This window comes from Loxodonta africana, chromosome 15 (genome assembly GCF_030014295.1).
Source record: "Loxodonta africana isolate mLoxAfr1 chromosome 15, mLoxAfr1.hap2, whole genome shotgun sequence".
Taxonomy (NCBI): domain Eukaryota; kingdom Metazoa; phylum Chordata; class Mammalia; order Proboscidea; family Elephantidae; genus Loxodonta; species Loxodonta africana.
In genome coordinates, this window is record NC_087356.1 from 82,709,935 (window position 1) to 82,735,702 (window position 25,768).

General features: G+C 42.9%; 1 protein-coding gene across 3 annotated transcripts in view; it reads left to right on the forward strand.

Annotated features, from left to right (window-relative positions):
• The window catches only part of CADM1 (cell adhesion molecule 1), a 372,290-nt gene extending 349,455 nt beyond the window's left edge, over nt 1-22,835 (forward strand). The window contains exons 10-12 of one of the 3 annotated variants that reach the window (XM_023558163.2): nt 5,345-5,398; nt 17,492-17,623; nt 19,790-22,835. In XM_023558163.2, coding sequence (XP_023413931.2) covers nt 5,345-5,398; nt 17,492-17,623; nt 19,790-19,908 — 305 coding nt within the window. In that variant the 3' untranslated portion in view covers nt 19,909-22,835. The remainder of the gene's footprint in view (nt 1-5,344; nt 5,399-17,491; nt 17,624-19,789) is intronic. The other 2 variants (XM_023558164.2, XM_003418223.4) reach the window with 2 other exon arrangements.
• Nucleotides 22,836-25,768: the final 2,933 nt, after the last annotated feature.

Consider the following 25,768-nt stretch of genomic DNA (forward strand, 5'->3'; position numbering starts at 1 on the left):
TTTATATACACACACACACACAGCATACTTTAAATTGGACTACTTAACAGCAGAGGTGGAGAGAATAGAGGACTCAAGTCGATCCCTGTATAAATACATTCTCTCACTTGTCCAACATCCTCATAACATCCTCCCAAAGGAGTCCTACCACTGTTTTAAACAGCAGTTCTCTAGTCTACAGCAAAAAGCTCTAATGAAATCTAAAGTAGTATCTAGAATTTGTCTTGATGGGGGTGGGGGGGTCATCCAGGTAAATTGTCAGGATAGAAGTGGTAATAGACTATGGTAGAAGTTACAGAGAAGGGGTCCAGATTTCCAAAGAGATGAAGACATCCAACTCATTTTATTCGAGTGAATTATAGCTAAAAACTTCTTCAGTGCAGCAACCACTTAGATTCGTTTGAGAATAATCATGAGATGTTCATTATGGCGATCTGAACCTAGGAAACTGTTGTGAGTTGATGACTTCACAACTTAAATGACAAGACATATTAGGCCAACCAGTTGTGACCATCTTAAAAAAAAAAAAAATTACTGGCCTTAAAATTTTTCATGTTGGATTCCCTTCCTTATTTCTCTTTTCTTTAAAAACAGGAAAAGAAGTAACTCAAAAATTTTTAAAAAGCTTTCCCTTTGAAGACTCATTAAAGTATTTTTATTCAAGCTTGTATTGCTAGAGTATGTATGAAGTGTACCAGTTGTCTATGTGTGTTGACCGTTCTTACCAGTATCTGATTGGAATAAGCATGTACTGAAAGTTAGAAGTGCATGGGCATGATTCAAAATCAAATGGATTTTCTCCAAAACAAAACAACAAGAAGCCACAATGTGTTTTTAAAGATCTAATCAAAAGTAAAGATAAATAAATGCAAGTGTTAGAATGGGATTTTTAGATTAGGGTGATGCAAGTAATCTTTGAATGAGGTTCTTGAGCATTTGTGTTTTTGGAGCTCATCCTGAAGGCCTGAACAGGAAGAATCCTGTGTCATGTGTGCATGGTGAGCAACGCGGAAAACACTCTGCCAAACCCCGGTGCCACATGGCTGAAATGGATGCAGAAGTGCATGAGTGACCTAAGCACGGATGGTGTGGTCGTTATTATGGTTATTGATGTGTGGGTACGAGTGACGGCTTCTGTTTGTTTCAATGTGAGCGCTTCTCTGTGTCTTGTGCCTTGTTCTTTTTCTGCTTTTCCGCCCTGTTTGTCCCCTCTCCCTGTCCCTCACCCTCGTGCCCCACGGGAGGGTTCGGGTGACCGCATGCCCCTGGTCTGGAATAGTGCTTGTGCTTTTGCTGCACTGCAGTAAGCTGGCTTCTTCTGGGTTCGAGGTTCTCTCTCTCTCTCTCCTTTCTCTCCGCGCCCCCCCGCTATTTCATTATTTTCAAGTCTACCTGCCCTCTTGCTTTCCACCTCTTAATACATTAGAGGCTGATAAGCTCATGAATTTTTATATCCCATGTGATGGTGGTAAGACTCAAACCGGGACCCATTCTGAAGAACCCTTCTCCATTTTCAGTTTTGGTCTCACGATGTGTCACCTGTGCTCCGTATGTGCTCATACCCTACCTAGACCACCACCCCTAGGTAGTTGCCTTTCCCTGACTTATTTTATACATAGCGCAAGCCATGAGAGAATTCTGAAAGCACAGGAAATTTTCTTCTCTTTATGTTCAATTGTGGGGAAATTCTGAAGCCCACTTTATAGAAGAAAATAGCCAGCAGTGCGCATTATTACAACCGCTATGTCCACCTTCTGTGTGTGTACGTCTCTGCACATCTCTCTGTGTGAGTACATAACAATGGCATTCAGAGGCTGCCATGCAGTCAAGGGACTCTGCAGACATTGTACGTTCTACACGAGAACAAAGCTAAAGAGATTTGTGAATGGCTGCAGGACCTGAAGATTGTGTTTCAGCCTTGATATGCAATTTGGAAAAATATGCTGCTGTTTAACGGTGTGAACCAAATTTCTGCTAATGGGAAGAAGGGGAAAAACTCTCCACAAAAGCTGACAAAGCAGGAAGAACAGGATGACTGAGCTTTTAGATTAAAACTACCGGGGGCGTCTGAACTCTTATGGCTGGTGATGGAAGTCACAGTTTCCATAATATGGCCAATGATCAGATGTATGCTGCCTAGGTAAGAGAGAGACCACCGTCTACTTTGTTTTTTATCATGGGAATGGTATTAGGGCCAGTGGGCTAACTTTTTGTTTTTGTTTTTCCTAGAGGCTTTATTTGATTATTCTTTTTCGAAATTTTCTTTAGAAAATGATACCTTGATTAACTGAATCCATCAGCATTTAAATTTTACTTGACCTTAAATATCTCTAGGATCTCTTATTGTTCCTAATTTCTCGAAGTTTTCTTGGCTGTGGTTTAAGATTGCCACATCATACCACTTCTAGAGGCCAGCAATTCCCATTGAAAAGGAGGAATGACGACCATGGAAGCACTGTCTGTGAAGGTTCAGGGTGTGTGACAGCACATTTTAGTGCCACGAAGGTGGGAAATGCACGTTTCAGCAGAAGAGACAGTTATAGTGCATATGTTGAATTATCGTGTTTGCACCTTAGGCCTTTACTAATTGTTTTAAAAATCCCACACGGATGAAAAGTAAACTTTCACTTGTTTAACAAAGTTTAAAGAAATTTGTGGAATAAGTTTAATTAGACGTGAAGAGAACAGGCTTTAGTGGAAGATAGGAAAGTTTAAAGGGATAATTTCCCTCTTACTGTAAAATTGTGAAGTTTCCTTTTGAAGACTATTCTCTGCTTCGTGAAATGCATCTTTGTCTTTCTCCTTGAGAAAATGACAGTGGTGTAATTTTTAATGTGAAAGAAAAAAATACCTAAGCCAGAGCAATTTTTGGAGGTAAATTTTTCTTGTCCTCACTTGCACACCCAGTGCTTCAGTAAACTCTTCCTGATTATATTTACTCGGAAATTATCAGATTATGGCAAAGCACTATACCCATGAAAAAACCCATTGCCGTCGAGTCTATTCCAACTTATAGCGAGCCTATAGGACAGAGTAGAACTGCCCCATAGAGTTTCCAGGGAGCGCCTGGTGGATTTGAACTGCTGACCTTTTTGGTTAGCAGCCATAGCACTTAACCGCTATGCCACCAGGGTTTCCAAAAAGCACTGTAGATTCATAAAATACAGCAGTAGTGTAAAAACAAATTTAATGCCACTAACCTAAATGACTTCCCACTTTAGAAACATAATCCAAGCAGTAGACTCCACATGATTTGGTATATTTTAAACTTTATACCATTAAAAATGACAGTTTCCTTTTTAATGAGGTGTACATCAACTGTCTGTTGCTTTTTAATGGGAAACTTTGCATACCAATGGTACTTCATAAACATATTTGTCTTTTTTTTTTTTTTTAATTAGCTTTCTAATACCTTCCCCAAGGAAACAACCTTTAAGGCAGCCTTAAAGCTGCCTACTTGAAACATCCTTGTTTAGTATGGTTCAGCGGGTGCCAACCATGGATGTAGAATGCTTTGATATTCATTGAGCCACATAGAAGTGAGAAATTAGCCTTCTGAGAACTGCAAATTCATAATTAACTACAAAGAAGTGCTTTGTGTTACCCATTTATAACAATTATTCAAATAATTGTATTCATCAGTCTTTATACAATGGATAAAGCCAATTGGAAATAAGAACACTTCAACCAATCAGACCTCAGGACAAATGGGTGTCATCGTTACCCAGTTGGGTCTATAATTTATTGTATTACTCACCTGTTCTCCCTTTAGGTGCATAAATTCATAGTTTGGGAACGCTCGTGGGCTTGAAGTTCCCTCATTTTTAATTGGCACCTGCCCTTGAATATTGGCACCCAAGGGTAGTGATGGAAAGTCATTTTCCTCAAGTGTTGATTCAAATCCTTTTTTCAGAGAAGCAACCCTAGTTATCAGTATTGAGTTGGTTTCTTTATAAAGCACCTTACAAAGTCCAATTTTTTAGTGATGAATTTGTACATGATCGTTTGGGTTAATTTTTTGTTTTTGTCATAGTGTGCTCAGCTTGACCTAACTTGTTGGCAGAGTATTTATTTTGGCTGCTTTTATGCCCTGGTTGGTAGTGCACTGAGCGTTAGTCCCAAATCATTAATTCAGCAAATACTTACTGAGGACATACTTTGTGCTTGACTGTAGGAGCAGGGGAAGATGAAAAAATAAACAAAACATCCCCTCTCTTCAAAGACCTTGCGGTTAAACAGGTCCACAATTATCTACAAAAGTGAGAAATCCCATTAGAGAAGTATAGGCAAACAGCTGTGCGAATCAGAGGACCTGGGACAATCAGGGCTTTGAGCAAGATGGTAAAGAACAAGCAAAAACCAAAAAAAAAACAAACCCATTGCTGATTCCGACTCATAGCACCCCTATAGGACAGAGTAGAACTGCCCGTAGAGCTTCCAAGGAGCGCCTGGTGGATTTCGAACTGCTGACCTTTTGGTTAGCAACTGGAGCACTTAACCTCTTCACATTCTGTGTTTAATAAACTTCGTTAAAGGATCAGCCTGCAAATAAAGCAGGAGGAAAGGGAAGCCATCTACTAGCTGAGCCTCCCATCGTTTCTGTACTTCCCTCTTCACCTCTTTTAATTCAAATCAGAGCTAGGTGAGAACCATCACAGCTGGCCAGCGTCCATGGGGGTGTGGATAGAGGCATTGCAAGCACCGGCTTGATTATCTCCTGCCCTAACTGCTTTTTCAGCTTTGAGGGTTTTATTTTCCAGGAATACCATTGATTTATAAAATTTCCTTTTTCAAAAAATCATTTGGCGAATCAGATTTTCTGATGAAGGTCTAACCTGCAATCTGCAGTTAACAGATGCCGTGCCATTTTGAAATATGCGATCCAAGATCATCGTAAATGGATAATGTGCTGTATTTGTCAGTTTTGGCAAAGGATTTCAATTTACAGTAAAATATGAACTAAAACTTACATACATCAGTATGTAACATCTAAATACGTTTGTATTAAAGAAATACATCAGAGCATCGACAGCTAACCATCAGGCTTTATTTTTTTCTTTTTGCATGCGGTTATGAATGATTGACTTTAAACATTCACCTTCATGTTTCATGTGTTTTGAACGGTGGAGACTGAGGAATCTTTCTGCTTTGATTGTATACCAATAATATAATGAGAAATGTACTTGTGGATTAATACATTCAGGCAATCCAAAACAGAGAGCCATAGCAAGAGATTTGGCTCGTGTGTGTTTCTTTTTTTTAAGAAATTCATCCTCAGTTCTTAAGTGTTTTGTTTATGTCCCTCGAGGAATGGAAAGAAAAACGATTTGTTTTTACTTGTAAGGCCTTACTCAGTTGCCCAATTCCGCAGAAGAACTGGACAGTGAGGACCTCTCAGGTAAGGGCTAGTCATTAGGTAAGGCACTGCAGTGTCCAACCTGTGGGGGCTCTGTCTGCTTCTACTCAACAGCCATTTGGTTTGCTGAGCAATCCCTTAGCGAGGAATGTGGATTTTAAGACTAAAGAAAAACAATTTTTTTGCTAATGTACTTTCTTCCTCCCCACCACCTACCTTTCTTCCCGGTGGTTGTGCTATTTGTATTTCAGATTGTGGTTGATGTAGTCAGTGCAGCGGACAGCAAGTTACCTTTGGGGTTGGACTAAAGCCACTCTGTGTACAGTGGCTTTAAATAATTTCCACATCTTAAATATCTAATGATTCAGGATCGTTGTGTTACAAAGCAGTTTAAGGATGTTGGATTATGTGATGAGATCGTTTAAAAAAAAAGAACTGTCTACTTCTGTGGAATAGACTAGAAAAGCCATGTCATAGCTATCTTAGAAGTTACAGGCGGGGAGGGGAAGGGAGGAAGGGGGCAATTGTTTTGTCACACACTGTGATGTAAACTAATTATCCACCTCAGACCTTTTTCACAGCACACTGAGCTCTTGCAAAAGTAGGTTTCATGCTTGATTCCAGGATTTAGGTGTTACTAATCCAGAATAAGAAGCATATCCTAAAAAGGAGGGAGGGAGGAGATTTAAAGTGGTCAGAGCTGAACAATTCTGTGGGCTCCCAGGATGTTTCCAGCTACAGATTCATGAACATTCTGATCAGTCACTTCTTAATAAATCAGTAACGAAGGGCCCTTCCTTGTACCTGTGACGGAGATGCTAAGGCATAGAATTGCAAGTGCTCACTCTAGCCTGTTAGAAAGGAGGGTTCCCCAGGGTCCCTTCCTGAAAAGGTTTCCCTGCAGCTCCCTTGAATAGTTGGTTGTCAGGCTCAGTCCTTAACTATAGGTCTTGCCCTGTGAGAGAATAAGATATTACTTCCCAGTGTTTTCAGATTTGATAGATTTATTGCCTACTATGTGCTTCAAATTTTTTTTTTTTATGTGCTTCTGTCAAAGGGGCCCTGGTGGTGCAACAGTTAAGCTCTTTGCTGCTAACCAAAAGGTCAGCGGTTGCTACCGACCAACTGATCACCGACCAGCTGATCCGTGGGAGAAAAGACCTGGCAATCTGCTCCCATAAAGATTACAACCTAGGAATCCCTATGGGGCAGTTTTACCCTGTCCTACAGGGACGCTATGAGTCAAAATGACTGGAGGGCACGCAACAACAAACAACATGCTTCTGTCACACCTCAGGGATGCCTTTCAGTTGCTGGTATCCAGAAAATGTGTCCTGGGTTTAGTTTAGCTGTTGGATCTTGTTGGATTTTGCACAAAATGTGAGCTCCAGCAGGCCAGATCTGTTTTGTTCACTGCTGTAAGCCGAGCCCCCGTCTACGCCTGTCACGTGGTGAGTGCTCAGTAGATGATTGTTGGATGAATAAATGAACTCCAAATCTGAAGAATTTAGATAAACAAATAGAAGGATAGCTTCTAATAAATAGAAGGATAAATAGAAAGATGGCTTCTAACAAATAGAAGGTAGCTTGAAGGAAAGCCAGCCCATCAAGGGAGTGAGCGCTCCATTTTATCTCACCGTTATTTATGGTGTATTCAGAGAAGTCGCAAACAAACATTAGCCTGGTTTTCTTTTCAACTAAGGTTAAGTCCTTCTCCCTGCTTAAACTGTAATGCTGGCAGTAAACAGCCTCTGCTTGTGTTCCTGGTTGTAAATACACTCAGTTCTGATCCTGACCCTAAATAAAATGGCTCTGACATAGTGTCCCTGGCAATTGATCTTCTCAAAGGGTTACTAAGAAAGCACCAAGTTCTCCTGGACGAGGTTGGCCCTGATCCCTCTTGGCTTATTAGCCATCAGCTATGCCAAAGTGCTTTTTTTCCTCTTTAGGAAGTGACTAAATCAGCCCTCTATCCCCTCCATCAGTATCATCAATTAGGGGTATTCCGGGTCCCTCAGCACTGCACCATATCAGAGGCGTCTTTGCTGCAGCTCCATCAATCACCTCCAAGTCAGGAGCAATAAGCCAACAACTGTTTGTGTTCATAATAATTCGTTTAAATTAATAATCAAGCTGCCCCCCGCCCCCACTCTCTCCAGGAACGCTGCGGTCGTATGTTGCTTAGGAGCCATAAGTTGTGTCCAACCTGGAGGAGCTGTCAGGCTGGGGCTGGGCTGCCTTTGCAATTGGTTTGATGAACTAATCAAAAACTGATTAGCATCTTTGTTCAAAGGGGATGCTGATTAATCAATTACTATTGATTGTGAGCTGAGCTTCACTCTTCAGCAAAGAGACATCTGAAGGGGGAAAAAAAAAGCACAACAACCAATAAAAATTGAGCGGCTGTCATAGTGTTTAAATTTATTAAAACAAAATACATTATTTTTTATGAAGTTATCTTGAAATGGGTCACTGAAGGGAGCATATTGATTGAGAAAGGATGAACTTCTCTAATTTCTGTAGCCTAGAGACTGAGTTCAATTATAATACAAAACAAACAGGTTAACACCCGTCTTAAACGGTCCATCAATGAATTGGAGTAGGTGTTGCACATTTAATGCTAAACTGTGGTAATGAATAATATTTCCATCGATTCTCTGCTGCATCTGGGCAGAAATTTCATCCTTTCCATATGATGGATAAATGTTGTATGCTGAACCTCATTCAAAATAAGGCTGATCTGTTCTCTGCTCACCTCCTTTTCCTCTTTCCCGTTTCACCAGCGCTCCCTCAGTTAATGACATTTTCATAAGCAACATATGGTGGAGCCATCCTCACCTAGCAAAGCAAGTAACCCAGCCGATCCTCCTCTTTAATCTGCATTAAGAAAACATGTTTGTGTGTAGTCCTGTGATTTAATGATTGGCAGGCCTGGGGAGCTTATCCAGTTCTACTTTAAACCCTTTCATTTACTTTTGGGGTGTTAACTTTATTGATGATGGATCCACAAGAGTTTTGAATTGTTTTATCAATTACATCTGCTGTATCCTGGTGACAGCTGGTGGTTATTGCCACCCATGTGGAATAGAATAGCTTTAAGCCTATTTATCCTTCTATTTTCCTTTAAAACTTTTAAAAAATGTCTCCAACTGTCTCTCTCCCTTCAGCAGTGGAAGGTCCTTCGGGACCGTTTAGTGGAGTGTGGTGGCAAATACACAGTAAGCCCGAGAAGGACCCTCCAGCACAAGCAAAGCAACCCATCCGTTTTCTGCTCTTGAAACAAAGGCACTGACGAGAAATTCCAGAGCTGCCCTACTTTCCCCAAGTGTGTTTTTACCTCTTGCCCTACAAACCAAAAAGTGATCTGGAAAAAGCCTACATCTCCCTCACAATTCACAGAAAAGTATGGATGGAGGGTGAATTCTAAAATGGCGTTGATAACCATGCCTGAGTAGTAAGAAGGAATATAGGTAAACCAACTATAGCCTCCCAAATGAATGACAAAAGAAACATGAGCTCAAAGTATAGTCCAAATTTAGATCATGGAAGCTCTCCCAAGGCTCTGAATCCAGATTACTAGTTCTGGGGTGAGATACAGATATATGTGGCCATCTGGCTACTGCAAATGTCCTAAAGCCTGGCTGGACTTAATTGACATGTGTGTGAGAAACTGTCCATAGACATAGCATTTCTGGGGGACTCTTTCCTAACTGGCCTCACATAAAGTGTGGCCCAGATTTGGTAAACAAGTGTTTCATTTCCATGGTAGAATAGAAATATAATGATTAAAAAAAAAAGTTCAAACTTCGACCCATTATTTAGCTTATGTGTATATAGTGCTTTACAGGCGAGAAAGCTTTTTCACACATATTAATTATCTCATTGTCTTTATTCATCCAACAAAAGTTTTTGAGCTCCTTCTATTTACTAGGCTCAGGGCTGGACATTAGGGATGCAGCAGTGAGCAAGGCCAACCCAGAGCTGAGCAGCTGTGGATCTCATGTGTCAAGACCCCTCCTCTCATAGAGTTATATTCTGGTGGAGGTGACAGGTTCAAAACACAAGATTATTTCAGACAGTGATAACTGCTGTGAAAAAAAGTAAAACTGGCCTAAGTGAAAGTGAGTGCCTGGGGCTGGCAGGAGGTGGAGGCCGGGAGGCTGGCTACCTTAGAAAAGCTCATCAGAGAAGGCTCTTGGGACAGAAAGACCTGAATGATAAGAAAGAGCCAGCCTTAGGGAGGTTGTCATGGAAACCCTGTGAGATTGTTAAGGAAGGGTTGTTAGTCTAGTTTTACAAACAAGGAAATGGGCTCAAGAGATGAAGCAGCACACTCAGGAGACCAGAGTCAGAATTGGAACACCGGTCTTTCTGCTCCTGCAGGAAACAGGGGACTTTGGTTTAGAATGGTTACCCCTAGCCAGTGAAATCCATAGCTCTCTTTGCTCTGAGATCTTCTTCGTGGGAATCCTTTTCCTCTTGGTCCCTTTTTAAACTCATCAACTCAAAGTGTGTGCCGTCAGAAATGAGGAGGGGGAGGTCAGCTCTCCGCAGCCCATCAGTGTGGAGCCATGTGTGGAGTGACCTGGAAGGCCACTCTCCAGCATTAAACCAAGCCTTTTCCTCTCCCAGAAGACCTGAACTCTGATGTTTTCAGTGCTGTTGTCCCCACTGACTCTCCTAAATTATGGGATCAGTTTTCTCCTAAGATGGTCCCAAATGCCAAGGAACAGTGATGGGTTGGAGAGGGTTAAAACTTGTAGATTCCCTTGTATTGGGTCCAGTGCCAGCTCGTTCATGATTTCCCACAATGTGAGTTTGAACTTTCTGGCATTGCTGATCTTTCACATAATCCAACACGAGACCTTTTCCCCTTATGGGGAGGAAGGAGACCATCAAACAAACTTCTCCCCCAGACTAAAAAGGGAAGCAGGCTACAACACAAAGTGAGAATTCCAGTTCCACAGGTTGGACACTGCTTTTGGGGCGACTTCACCATGTTCATTAATCCATCCTCTTCACACCCCTAAATGCCGGAGGTCCACTGAAGCATCTTTCTCCAGAGAGAGATTCCAGTGGGAAATGTATGTTTGGAAATACTTTACAACTCCCTCCTCTTCATCAGGTGTCTACTTCTTTAAGGAAAACTCAGGTATCATCCTCAGTGCCTTCCTGCTGCTTAAAATGGGAAAGGCAGTCACACCTCTGTGCCCTTGTAATCAGATGAGTAGAGGGACTCATAAACTACCTGTGTGTCTCTCTGGTGACACAAAACGCCTTAGGAGGATTTGCATCCTGTCATTTCCCCTGTTGGTTAAATTAACTGAATCAAGTAACTTGAGAGGGGAAAAAAAAAAAATTAACATTAAAATAAAACAAAAACAGTTGTTCTCATATTTAGTTAACAACACTTATTTAATATCCTGATACTTAAATGGTATACCTGAATGATAACTTGGACTAGGTGGCCTTCAGCTGCCACGTCCACAAGCCACAGAAGACAGTAAGGCCTTTAGTTATACTGTGCGTTGATTCTACATCAATGCAAAGCGCTTGATGACTTCAGCTCAGCAAGTAGCTACTGAGCATCCTACCATCTGTGAACAATGCTGAGCATGTGGTACAACCCCGACCCGCAAAGAGCCTTGGGCCCTATGATAACAATGGGAATGAAGCCTGCCCTTGGGCTTTAATGTAATGGATTTAAATTTGGCAAACATCTACAGAGAACCTCTGATTTGCCAATCCCTGAGCCAGATAGGCACTTTCATATTCCATAATACATTGAGCTTTCTAAGCAGCCCTGTGAAGTGTATTATTGTGCTCACAGGCTCAGAGTGGCTGATCGATTTGCCTAAAGTCACACAGAGAAGTACTAAAGCCCAGCATCTAACCCAGATCTCACCGCAAGCCCCATGCACCTTCCACCGGGCCAGGCAAGAAATGAGAGCTTAACTCTGCCTGAGTCCCATTTGGGCCTGTTTGTGGAGAAAGGCTTTAGGCAGTGACATTCCTGGTGATGCCTTGAGAAAGCCCTGAGTCCTGATCACCGAGTAGTGACAGCATACAGCCAAAGTCTGTGTGCAGTACTTCTAATTTAAATGAACACTTATGAAGCTCTGGATGGCAAGATGATGATCACTGCAGTTCTCCTTTAAGTAGCTTAACATAGTCCCTTTGAAATGTTAGCTTAGTTGCAGTTACATTGCTAGAATTAAATGCAGCTGAAGGGTAGAACTAGCTGCCTGGGATGCTGGATGGGAATCGTCATGATTTTCTTGCCTTACATTTATTCCTTCCCTTCCACTTTCTAAGAAGCGAGAAGAGAAAGGTTATGCTGCACAGAGGCTAGTGCGCTCCAATATATATTAACATCTTAATGGGAAAGCAGTGCATGTACTGTATACATTTACTACTCTGACAAGAGAGAATTAAATGTCAGAAGGATTTGTAGCATCTATAATTGAATTGGTGCTGAGAAAAGCAAATCTTAAAGAAGAATAACATATTAGGATTAGCAAATAATGTGCCGTTTTGTCAGCGCGTGCCATTCAGCTAGTTCCCCTTCAGTAATAAAGTTGTGCTGTTTGAAATGCACACTTGTTTTTGTTGCCGTAGATGGGAGCCACAATAGGTGACGAGAATGAGTAGCTACACTTCTCAGATGGTTCCAGTTTTTTTTTGTTTTTTTGTCTTTTTTGAGGTCAGATTTTGTTTTTGCCTCAGATTTGGAAAATCCGCTGTCTGGCTTTTTATTTCTTCCTAGCAAGAAGTAGCAAATGACATAGTCATTAAGCCTGCTCCGAGATAGCCTAATCCCTACAGCCCTGGGAAGCTGGAGGCAGCATCTCCATTATAAACACCTGTTCTAAGAGTTTTTAATTAAACCGACTTGTCCAGCAAGACCTCAGTCCAGTAGAGGCTAAACTGCATGACAGAAGTGTTGTAAAAATTCAGCAATTCTAACTTTTTCTCCAGTCATCCATGAATGAGGGAATTGGAGAGGGATGAGCGTTTGAATTGCCCAATAAATAGAACTAGGAGGACTCATTGCATTAGAACTTCCTCCATGTTTGAGTATCAATTTTTAAGACGAGACCTAAGGTAGTTTGCAAGCTATGAAAAGTATAAATACCAGCATTTAAAGAGTGTGTAACTCTTCCCCATGTTTTGCTAAGTGTGCTTTAAAGCCTGAGCTGGGGATGTTGTGAAAATGTTCAGGAAAGCCAACTCAGTGTGGGTGCCGTGCCCTGTGCCTTATATTACTATGTATCACACTTCCACTGCCTCACGGGTAGAAGACGTGGTGTCCTTGTGGGAAAAAGACTGACCTCAGACTCTGTGCAGCCCTGAGCTTCCGAGTGGGCAGGATGCCCTGCAGTGAGGTTTGTGCTCAGTGATTTCCTCTGCCAACGTCCCTATTTGCCAGGAGCTTATCTAGGATTTTTTTTTTTTTTTTATCTAGGATATACTGGCCACTCCTCAGTTATCCAGGGATCCCTGCCTTTGGCAGCAGAGCCATCTAGGCTTATCACAGATCATGATTATGGCATTCTTATGGCAGTGTAGGTTGCATGTCCTATGCCAGGTGGTAAAGCAGCCATAGAAACCAGGATCTGTTGTAGAGCCCGGCTTAACACAGGCAGCCAGGCTGCCAGAGCACTGTACCAAGAGGGTCTGGCAAGTACTTAGAGCAAGTGAAGCAAGCAGAGAAAGAGGAGTCCCCTAGAGGGAAGAGGAAGCAAACTCTGTCGCACTAGCAGTTACCTTCCTTGTCAGGCCCTAGGGAACCACTGCCTTCAGAACTCCCCCTCCATGTCGCCTGTGCCATGGATCAGGCCTGCTCAGCTGGCCCGAGGTAAAGAAGTCTGAGGAGTATGGGGCATCACTCTTAGGAGTTTCTTTTAAATTTTTTGTTGTTGTTGTTCTTGCAATTTCTAAGATGTTAAAGGGAGCCCAGGGTAGGCAAAGCCATGACCCAAGCAGTAGTAGGTAACTTAACATTCTGCAAACAGCTTGAAACTCTTATCTGGAGCCAAGTGGCTCCAGCTTTTTGCCAAAAGAAAAGCTAACTGGCGAATACTAAACAGCTCAGGATGTATCTGTCCTTAAAGAAACTTCTTTCACACTTAGAGCCGTAGAAATGGCTGCTGGGTGACAGTACAGGCAGGGAGGATTGTAACACAATCACGAGTGGTGACGAGCTCCTCCAACACTTACAATAAAAAACCCATTGCCACTGAGTCAATTCCAACTCACAGCGAACCAGAGTAGAACTGCCCCGTAGGATTTCCAAGGGGCAGCTGGTAGATTTGAACTGCCATCCTCTTTTTTTTTTAATTTGGTTAGCAACCAAACGCATAAACACTGTACCACCAGGGCCCTCAAAATCAGACTCATCAATGACTAGGCTTCATTTCCCTGAGGTCACATGTGAAATAATTCGGATGAGATTCTTAACTCCAGTTGGGCTGTGCTACCCAAGCTCGCTTGGTTCGTCAAGGTTGAGAGAACTTTTATGCGGTCAGCATCCACCAAGCAGAAAAAAGCAGGGTGTTAACTTTTCGGGATGATGGGACAAAGCTCAGTCCCAGAATATGACCCTGTCACTAAGTGGAAGTGCACAATTATAGTCTCTTAGGGAACAAGAAAACATTACTTTCTAAACCAAAGAGATGGCCATTTGCCTGAAGACCGGGCATGTTTAGAAGTATTTTACATACACACATTTATCTTTCAATTCAGACGCTGTGGCAGCTGTAGAATTCAGCTCTTGGGTTTCCTTCTCTGTCTGATTCAGAAAGGAGTCAGAAATGTGGAGAGGATATCCCCAGAGTAGAAGGATCTGGCCCTAAGTGGAGCAGGAGCAGTTGGTTGACTTAGGCTTTCCCAAGTTTTAGAAGTAATTTCTCAGGAACTTGTCAGAGCTCTTGCCTTGTGAGTAGAATCGGGCAAGTGGCTGATGGGCTTTGTTGGAGCCATGCTCCTTTTGGTAGTTGATATTTCCTCCAGTTTCCAGTTTTAGTCCTGTTCCGCTAGCCCAGTGCCTCTTTGTGTAACGCCCCGTGCTGTTGCTTCATACGGCAACTGTAGCTTTCACCCCAGCCCCCAACCCTTGGGCCAGCCCAGAGCACTGTAAAAACTCCCATCCATCCCACCCATGGAGACGAAAGAGGAAAATCAAGCTGAGTCTGGAAAGAGCTCTGCTCCTCACAGGGGAGGCTGAGCCATGACAGGGGCACCAGTGAACAGGCACAACTCTATTAATGCCTCCCAGAGTAAACCCAGGAGGAGGGAGTGGGGTGGGAAGAGGCGGTGAAGAGCTCATAACCAGCAATGTTCCCTATAAATTAAACATCAGCTACCTTCTGTGCCCGTTGGCAGTAATTGAAGGCAGGAAAATGTCTCAGTGATTAACTGATGGTAGTAAACTTTCTGATCAAAGTGAGTATCAGAAGATAGCTGGAGAGATTACCCTTATAAATAAGTATCTGTAGACTATGTATGCCCTTGAGGGTGGGGAAGATAACTAGAACCTAGATATTTAATTTGGACTAAGTGCGGGGCGGCGGCGGGGTGGGGCGGGGGGGAGGAAGTAGCCCTGTGCCTTTGTTGTGCGTATTACGCTCTAAATTCATGGGGAGCAAAGGGCAAATGAATAGTTTTGGCTCAAGAAATTAATCCCACAGATACACTCACTGTGAGGATTTTTGAGTTTTGCAGGATTTTCAGTTTGTTTATCTATCACAGAGCTGCTCTCTTTCTTGCTGGCTTTCTCTTCTTGGGCTTCTAGAGTATTCCTGCACCTAAGCATTTAGGAGGCGGCCTTTTAGCAGTGGACGTGAGAGTGCCTTCCCCCAGTAGGTTAGGTCTGTGTCCAGGAAGGCTTCTCCAAGCTTCTCTCTGCTCTCGGTCTTCCCAGGACGGGCCCTTTCTTCCCCCGTTGCCTCTTGTCCCTGACTTTCCCCTCTCTTCCCCATCTAGTACCACTTTGTTTTCTTCACCCAGTTCTGAGACATATGGAGTTAGTTGAAAGATGCCTAATTTTCAGTAGGTCTGGAGCTCATGGCAATTCAAGATCCCTTATTTTGACAGCTCCCTGAGGAAGACATAACTTGCCAGCTTTTCTGTCACCTCAGTCCTCCTGTGAACAATTCTGGACTTGTGCCATGGGGGTGAGAGTCTCCAGTGTGGAAGGCATTGTCCTCCAGGAGACACCCTGTCCAGTAACACCCCACAGGGAGTGCTCCCCTTCAACAAACTCTATTGTCTTAAGAGAAGGAAAAAAAAAAAGTTTCCATGGCTGAGCTGCACCTTGGAGCAGGACTTTCAAGGAGGTGGAGGCTGTAGCATCGGCAGCACTTTTGGCTGAGGAGGGAGACTCCTCTCCACCACGTTTCAAGTTGAGCTTATTAGACGTGTTGCTGGAGGGGCTAGCCCATCACAGAGCAGGCACTCTGCCTCCAACCCATCTCCATCCTCCAATTAAACGCCCATCATCCTGTTGTCCCGGGCGACCTGCTGCTGCCGTGGATTTGGCATTTCTGTTTGGATGTGGTTTGGTGGGGGGGAGGTTTTTTGTTTTTTTTTTCCTTTTTGTAGTCCTTTCAAAGGTAACTTAATGAAACACTTTAAATACTTCATTTTTTTTTTTAATTTAAACTCTTTTAATTAAAGCACTTTTCATGGAACCCTCAGTCACAGCTTATTTGCCCACATCCTTCAGTGCTTAATCTCAGAACAGAATTGGGAATATCGATAGAAAGTGTAAATCATGGCCTCCTGCTGAAAGCGTTGTATCAGGTTTCGGCTCAGAAGAGCACCATTACCTTTAGCTGTCATGGATCTGTACACTTGATCGATAAACTTCAAATATTATTAGAGGTGGAGGCTTCAGAGATTTGCTCTGTTCTTTGGAGAGAGGCAGAGATAAATCTTTCTTAAAAATTGACTTGAATTTGCACTCTCAGTCTTCCTAGTGAAATGCATTTCTCTTAGGCGTCCAGCCACTGCAAGGGGGACAGATTTATAGGCCATGTGCTTCTTGTACTGAAAGATTTAAATGGTAAATCCTTCACATATGACTTCACAAATCATGTAAAGTTAAAAGATTTTTACCGTTTCTGTTGCTGCTATGCTTAAATTGTAAGGTACAGCTTGTAAATCATTTTAATGGAGGTGTCGTACTTGACTCAATAAAAAAAAAAAGACAATGGTTTAGCTTCCATTCCAAAATGTTAATGTATTAATCAACGGGAGAATAATTGTTTTTTACTACATTATAAATCTCAGGTGCCATTAGGATTTCAGCAAGGATGACGTAGCCACATTCCGAAATTAAAATTGTTTACACAGCCATACATCCATTGTGCATGGCCATAGCTCATCCTGGGTTCATTTGGAGTTGTTCCCCAGCCAAACATGGTGTTCCTCCGTCGGAAGAAGACATCCTGAGGGAGTGGTGCTTATAAAAGAAAATTAATTGCATTGGGAGGTGTTAGACAAATAAAATAAAAACCGTCTTTGGCAATGTACGATTATTTCTTGCTGTCCTTTGTGAAATAGGTTTTAGGTTTTAGATTGAGGCTTACTCTCTCATCCATCCTAAATGTAGCAAGTAAGTCACTTGCCTCTAGTCTTAAAATCCTTGTTTTATCTCTAGGCAGCTGTGGCTTGTGAGCACCTTCCTTTTCCTAGGCAGAAGGGAGTAAGTCACTGGGTGTCTCTAGAAAGGCACTCTGTCTTCCCCGCCACAGCTCCTGTGGTTATCTGAAGGTGCCATTCGGAATGCCCTTAAATGGTGAGGTTGGCGTCCTTAATTAGGGTCTGCAACTGGGGTATAGACCAGTTAAGACTAGTACAGACTGTTCCTTCCCCCCGCCTCCCTAAGCTTGTTCCACGTGCATTAGTGCTCCTGTGCTGCTTGTAATGCAGTTGCCTTGTGGGGAGAACAGATCAATTCAGCACTGGACAGGTCGGTCTGCTCCCTCTGTGTAACCTGATCCACCTCGATTGTTCTCTCTGACTCCTCCATTAATAAAGTAGGCGACCCTCTGACCCTGGAGGCAGTGTCACCAGGGCTTCTGGTGTCTTGTAATGAGCTCTGCATCCCTGTTCCTCTTCTGATTCCAACAGATTCTCGAGCAGGCGAAGAAGGCTCGATACGGGCAGTGGATCACGCTGTGATCGGAGGCGTCGTGGCCGTGGTGGTGTTTGCCATGCTGTGCTTACTTATCATTCTGGGACGCTATTTTGCCAGACATAAAGGTAAGCAAGGCACTCTGGAGGCAGGAGGCTCCGTGCCACCCCAGCCCCTTCCTGGGAGACTCTGCCAGGTTGTCCTTGATAGGCAGTTTGGTTTATATGGCCATGCAGCCTGTTTGATTCCTGTAGCTGGGAGAAGGGAAAAAAACACACAAATCTGAGCAGCTGCTGATCAGGACTCCGAGAATTGATGAGTAGCAGCCCTTGATTTGGGTTTTCTCTAAATATAAAGCTTTGTAGATTTGTTATTCTACAATCCATAACTGGGGATAGGGTCAAAATTATAAAGTAGGGGCTGGTGTGCGAGGTGTGGTGTGAAACCCAAAAAGATCATCATGGAAAAGGCTCGCCCAGATCCTACCGTCACTAGAAGGCAGGTGGGCCAGCCCTGCTCCCTGGCCCCAAACTCGGTGTAATCTGGTTGCAACATCAAGAATACTTCCTTGGTTCGATGTGCCCAGGTTAAAGAAAATCTTTGGGCTTAAAAGCCACATAAATATGTATTTTTAAAATTATCAGTGCAATTGATTTAAATTGCCATTAATCATCACACTTATCAGCTGTGCAGCCTGGCTGGGCAATCATCTCTTGGAACACTCCTCCTCTCTGCCCCATGCTGCTCTGATCCTCTTCTCCTCTTTTGGTAATTTATTCTTCCTTTCCTTTGTCCGCCCTTGTCTCTCTCAGTGATTTTTCTCAAGCACTGTGCAATGAGCTTGGGGGATTTCATGTTGTATTCATTCTAGGGGCTTGCAGTCCACTTGATTTTAGAACTTGGGTTAGAAGGAGAGTTTCTTGAGAGTAGCAAAGGAAGCCCAGGGTACTGGACAACTGCCTCTAGGATACCAAGTGCCCGTCTCAAGCGTAAAACAGTATGGGACTCAGGGAGCTATCCATACATAGCCCTTTGCGCACACTCAGGAGGCAGCCTGTTTGGCCCAAGACTCCCAGCCTCTTTGTGTCGCACTTGATAGAGCCACAAAGGCAAGGCCAGAGGCCAGGGCCGAAGTCTGGGCAGCAGCTTTGGAGGGCCAGGGAAGAGGTGCATTACACCAGGGGAAAGCAGGATCCAGGAAGAAACCTTCTGGACTGCCAGCCTTCTCAGATTTGTCACTTTGAAAACCTGAAAAGATAGCAAATGTACCAGCCTTTTTTAAATTTTAAGAATACAGCATACACTGGGAAGAGGGTCATTTGATTATGAGAGGACAGTTTAAGCTCTACCTGTACATCATACGGAGCCCTGGTGGTGCAGTGGTTAAGAGCTCAGCTGCTAACCAAGAGGTCAGCAGTTCAAATCCATCAGCCGTTCCTATGAGTCGGAATCAACTCGATGACAATGGGTTTGGTTTTTGGTTTTATGTACCATAAGGAAGTGTGGTCCTTGTCTTTCTCCATTTAAACTGTTGGGAATTGGCGATGAGAGTGTTACCAACTTTGTAATGTTCTCTTTATAGTCATGATAAAGTGGTTGTGCCAATTAGCAAATCCATGAATCCGGGTCCAGGTTAGAACTACACTACGAGAGAGAATCACGTGTTTGTTAAGACAGACCCTGAGCTTTGTTATCTGGATACTGCAGCCTTGATTTGGAGCTCCACTCTGAGCTGGAAGGCCTAAGAAAATCAAACATACTTGTGTGAATTCAAGCACACTCTCACAGTATGACTAGGCATTGATGATTTACGAAGACAGCAGACTATGGTTCAAAGAAATGATTTGAGATGACGATAAAAGTATCACGAGGGCCCTAATTCATTTATTGGCTAATTGCTCTTCCTTGCTTTGGTCTTTAACCATGGACGTGCTCATAGCTGGTCATTGGTCCTGGCTGTTTACTGTTTACATGTTAGTCAGCAGCTCTCCAGCTTCCTGCATTTTTAGCTCCCACTCACGTCTTCTTCTGCTGACATCCTCTGGTCATAATCACTGCTCTAATGTCTCATTTGCTGAATTATATCGCAGCGGTTCAGTTGGAGTGGTGCCTTTGGAACCCCCGGATTCCCCATTTGTCTCACCCACCCCTTTTCTTCTTCCAATTGTTTTTTTCCCCTCTGCTGCCTGCACACCACTTCGGCTGATGATGGCCATAAAGCAAGTTGCCATCTCTGTACCACTTTACACAGAGGCCATCAGACAGTCACGGTGCTTTACCCCTTCATCTTTCAGGTACATACTTCACTCATGAAGCCAAAGGAGCCGATGACGCAGCAGACGCAGACACAGCTATAATCAATGCAGAAGGAGGACAGAACAACTCGGAAGAAAAGAAAGAGTACTTCATCTAGATCAGCCTTTTTGTTTCCATGAGGTGTCCAGCTGGCCCTATTTAGATGATAAAGAGACAGTGATATTGGAACTCGCGAGAAATTCGTGTGGTTTTTATGAATGGCTGGAAAGGTGTGAGACTGGGAAGGCTTGGGATTTGCTGTGTAAAAAAAAAAAAATGTTCTTCGAAAAGTACACTCTGCTGTTTGACACCTCTTTTTTTTTTGTTTGCTCGGGGTTTTTTGTTTTTGTTTTTGTTTTTTTTAGTTATTATTTCTTCCTACCAAGTCAAACTTGGATACTTGGGTTTAGTTTAGGTAGATTGCAGAAAATTCTGTGCCTTGTTTTTTGTTTGTTTGTTATGTTTCTTTTTTCTTCCTTTCTGCACATTTATTTTTCCCAAAAAATTTTGGAATTTTTTTCCAAAATCTCCCATATTGGAATTTGCCTGCTGGGATTCCTTAGAATCTTCCCCCCCCACCCCTTTTTTTTTGTTGTTATTGTTTTGACTTTTGTTTGTTCTTAAAGTAACTGCTTTCTGTTGAAAATTCAGTTTCATAAAAGGAGAACCAGCACAGTTTAGATTTCATAGTTCAGAATTTAGTGTATCCATAATGCATTCTTCTCTGTTGTCGTAAAGATTTGGGTGAACAAACAATGAGAACTCTTTGCTGCTGCCCATGTTTCAAACACTTAGAGCAGTGAAGACTAGAAAATTAGACTGTGATTCAGAAAATGTTCTCTTTGCGGTGGAACTACATTACTGTACAGGGTTATCTGCAAGTGAGGTGTGTCACAATGAGATTAAATCTGTCTTAAATTCCATATCTGTAGACGGCTCAGTAGAGTTATCCCACACTGTCCAGAAAGGTTTGGGGCATAAAGGGCTCCTCCTTTTTCAATGCCCTAAACAGACCTGACAAGTGGGGTCTGTTCCTTTTATATAAGTGGACAAATTTGAGTTGCCACAGGAAGGGAAGCAGGGAGGGAGGAAAGATAGTTCTGCTCTGGTTATTTCTGTTCAGAATGACTCCATCCACTTTTCCCAATCGGCCTTACTTCTCACTAATTTGTAGGAAAAAGCAAGCCCACGTGGTGTGCAAATGACTGAATGGGACAGGGTTGGTTTTTTTTTTTATTTTTCCTCCCTTGTGCTTAGTTAGGAAGACAGGAGGATGTGGCCTGCATGTACTGTATATTACAGATATTTGTCATGCTGGGACTTCCAACTCGAATCTCTGTGAAACTTTCATTCCTTCAGATTGGGTTTGACAAAGGCAGGAGGCACAAAAGAAGGGCCGGTTTTGTTCTTACGCTGGTCTGGCGTCCATCTCAGCTCTCGGAAGGTCAGAGCAGAGGTGGAAAAAACAGCACGTAGGGATTTTCAGTTACTTAATCAAAACTCAAATGTATTTTTATCTTTTTACCTTTCATACACTAGCCTTGGCCTCTTTCCTCAGCCTTAAGAACCATCTGCCAAAAATTTACTGATCCTCGCATGATGGCCGCCGTAGTGCACAGCTACTAAAAATAAGTCACCTGGAACATATCTTAGATGGGGAGCCTTGGGATAAGGTAGAGGAGTCAAGTTACCATTTGCATTTTTTTAACAAAATGTGGAGATTTTCAATGAACCATCTAGGAAATCGAGAGGTAGTGCTTGAAGGATGGAAACTAAACTCTTACCATATGTTGTGGTGAGGCTCCAGACTCCTGGTAACAGTCCCTATGGAAAGATGGCATCAAAAAAGATAGATCTCCCTCTATATATATAAATATATATTATATAACATTTTCAGTGAGTAATTTTGGATTTGCAAGGTACATTTTTACTACTGTTATGTTCTGTGGAAAACATACGCTGATTTATTTAAGGGGAAAAAGGTGTCAGCTCTTTGTTATGTGAAAGCGTGTTTATTTTTCTTGTTTTTATTTTAACCTTTGATAGAACCATTGCAATATGGGGGCCTTTTGGGAATGGACTGGTATGTAAAAGAAAATCCATTATCGAGCAGCATTATATTACCCCTCTCCTATCCCTAGGCACTTACCCAAGACAAAAAGCCACAACCAACATCCCTTTTTCAATGACTTTTATAACACGCAGCTCTATTTCGAGCCGTAGCACCATACTGACCATAGTCTGACCATATCAAAGGGTGAGAACCATTTAGCATGTTGTTGAAAGACTTTTTTTAGTTGTTATTTTTAGGCAGAAGAAAAAAAAAAAAAACCTACCATTTCTCATGAAATTGGCATCTCATGTTTGGAGCTTCCCATCTTTCTGTTTTGACAAGTGTACAGTAGTGCAGTGTCCCTGATGTAACTTTATGGCTTACAATGTTGACATGTCTCAGGTTCATGTGTTTTGATTGGTGTTTTCTGTCTCAGGTAGATTGCAAAGCGTAGGCCCCACACATTGGAAAAATAATAATAATAATAATAAAAACAAAGCAAAAACAGGAAATTATGGATTTTAGTTGTATATTGGTTTATGTATTTTTTAAGTATACAGTGCACTGTTTGAAATGTATTGTTGAGTATTACTTTGTACAGGTTGATCACTTTTTTTAGAGTGAAGAAAGAACAAACTTGTTTTTTGTGTTTTTTTTAAAGGAATATAAAATAATGAAGGATGTATAATTGATGCCAAATAAGCTTGTTCTTTAGTCACGCAGCCGTCTGACTTTTCCCTTTAGGCCAGTTCTGTTTTTAAGGTGTACACAGACAATGTTACAGTGTAAGAAACTTCATACCCATATGTTCTCATTCGCATTTTGTATTGGTTCATGTATACCATTTTTACAAAAAAAAAGAAAAAAAGAAGTACTATAAAATATCTGTCTTCTTAATAAAAAAAATTAATGTTACAAAGCGATCCTTTAATCTCATTCTGGACTTCTTGTGGACACCTCAACGTGAGAGAAGAGAGGGGCCACTGGTCCCAGCTTCCTCCTTAGGACCTTGTGTGGCCAGGTCTCTTTGAGCTGCTTTCTCTCCTCCTCTGCTCATCCTTCCTGTCCTTGTTCTCTCCTACCCTCTCAGCGGACAGGTGGGCCAGGTGCTCTGGCTGAGTCTAGGCTCCTCACTGTCGACTCAGCGATCTGTGCAGGTATGCAGGACGCAGCAGTATGCCAGCTGGGCAGGCCCCTCTTGCTGATCTCTCTTCTGCCCTCACTCCCTCTCTTTCACCCACCAACCCCACCAACTTCCCTGTGTTGGATACCCCACCTGTCTCTTACTTTGGGATTCCGTGTCTTGACCATTCATTCTGCCGCCTTCATTTAAAGTCCTCTCTCTTTGTTGAAGATGTGATCTGCAGGGGACTGGCTCAGCAGACGACAGGAGATTGTTTTCACTTATTCTTTAGGTCGCCGAGATTCTCAGACCTAGGTATACGGCAGGATTCGGTCTGCTGTTGTCCCTCTTGCCTTGCAGGCTGAAGTGAACAATGATTACACTTCATGATGACTGACCTCATAAAATCTCAGGTAATATTTGACTGGCCTCAAAGTGCCCTTTCACCACCACTGACCCAGCTGTGGTTGAATACCCCTTTCCTCTCTTGGTCAGGTAATGGGGAAAGCTGGGTAGTGAAAGAAAAGGTAAGCTCCAGAAAAGCCACCGACTGTGAATACCACGTCACTTCCATCCTGGCCTGGTCTCTTAATCCCGTCTCTATAAAACTCAGTTCATCAGATATGCAGTCATTGAGCACCTGCTGTATGCCCAGCACTGTGAGGGACACAGAAGGTAGGCTCTGGAGGCTAACTGCGGCATCGGTTATACCTACATGAGAGCAAGAGATGGTCCTAAGTGATGGATGCCACAGCAAGTACATGTATATACATGTATGTATGTATGTGTATACATATATGTATGTGTGTATGTGTATATATCTATATATATTGAGAGGAGAGTCAGCTTTATGGCAGAGCTGGGACCCCAGCTGGATCTTAAAGGATAGTTTAGAGACAAGGTGAGTCAAAAGTGTAGAGGGCAACAAGCCCAGCCAGCCTGCTCATTTGTTTTGGAAAATAAAGTGAAATCAAAATACGTATGTAGGGTGGAATCAGTCTCGTGGACATACTCAAAAGCCAGGCAGAAGATCTAGATTAGTCAGAAGGCATGGAGCGATGGGGAGCACTGATTCATTGTTTTGTGTAGAAAGAGCACCATAGGTGACACAGGGTGGATGGAGATCAAGAGCACAGGCTAGAGAAGACTGCCTGGGTTTCAATCCCGGCTCTACCATTTATTCACTGTGAAACCTTGGGCAAGTAACCCAACCCACCTGACCTTGGTCTCCTGCTCTGTAAGGTGGGACCACCACAACCTCAAGGGGCCGTTAGGAGAGAAGGATGAGATCTCAGCGCTTAGCAAAGTAAAGTGCCAGGCGCAAAGTAAGCATTCATTATATATTAGCCATAATTCAGGATAGAAGCAAATGGTGATTCAAAAGATGGAGGGCTGTGCATGGCTACCAAGAAGCCATTGCCACTGGGAAGGAGCTATTTGAGCTCCCGTGCACATATATACATCATGCCCTTATGAACCTTGCATTAGAGTGTTTAATGACCCCCTTGTCCTCGTTGTTCATTAGTATAGTTGCTCCAGATCATAGGGCACCCAACATGCTTAGTGTCCCCACCCCTGTCCTCTTTGTATCATAAGACTCCAGATTCAGCTTTAACCTACAGAGAGGCCCCGGAAGCTCACTGCCCTGAGGCAGAAGTGAGGTGAGGACTTGCTGCACACATGCATTTAGAATTCCACAGGGTATGCAAATGAGAAGGCAGCAGTAGCAACCCCCGTTCGAGCTTGATAAGTTGCCTGATTCTTCCTTTGATACGACAGTGAAAATGGCCCTTGTTTCCTCAGGAGAGTTTTCACAAATGTTTTGGCCTGGTTGCATTCTCTAAATCCATCAACTGGAACCCTGAGGCAATATGTGGGTGTTAATTGGTAAGGTTGTTCAATGTCCTCCGTCTACTTGAAATGTAATTCTTGTACTGCTGTGGACATACTCCACGAAGAAGTGGCTCTTTGGTTCTATCATCCAGAACCTTAAAGCTACTGTGCAGTTACCATTCTATGGGCATAAAGACTCTGTTGCAGCGAAGGCATTTTGTTTCATTTTCAAATTATCCCTCAGACTAATATCCACACCTTTTTACCAGGATGCCAAGTACGTGTTCCTTAGTCATGAAGAACTGGTGTGAGTTCTTCAGCATGAAAGTGAAATTCATATTCACAGCCACACATGTATCATTTGGAAATATTTCCAAAATGAAGCGCTTGAATATACTAACCCACTCTGCAGGGGAAGGAAAAAGGAGCTCTTGGCGGTCATACAAATGACCTGTAGGCCAATATAATTGTATAAAGTCAGTGTTGGGGACATAGTGGGTGCTCAACAAGGAGTAGTTGATTAAAGGGAGAAGAGTCAAGCAGCTGTCTGCTTGAGTCTTTGCTTTATACTTAGCCTGACCGGGACACCAGTTCTGCATCTCAAACCTTGACATTTCTAAGTCCTTCCTCGATATAAGTAACTTTCACATTGGCCTTGAAGAAATGAGCCAGCCAGCCCCGAGTTTACCAGTATTGGTCACATTATTCTCAAGGACTTGCTGGAACGGAAGTTCCATCCTTCTCCCTGGGGACTGACATAGTTGGTAATGGCTAAGCAAAGCCAAACCATTGCTACCATATAGTGCATGGAGCCTTCAGAATGAAAATTTCCAACCAGACTTGTGGGCTCATTTATGTTCATCTCAGGATGTAGGAGTGTGGGCTGAATAGGGGCCACAGCATTCAGTGCCACCTCCCCACACCCCCACATCATTGCACAATGTAGGAAGAGGTATTAGGCCCAAGGAT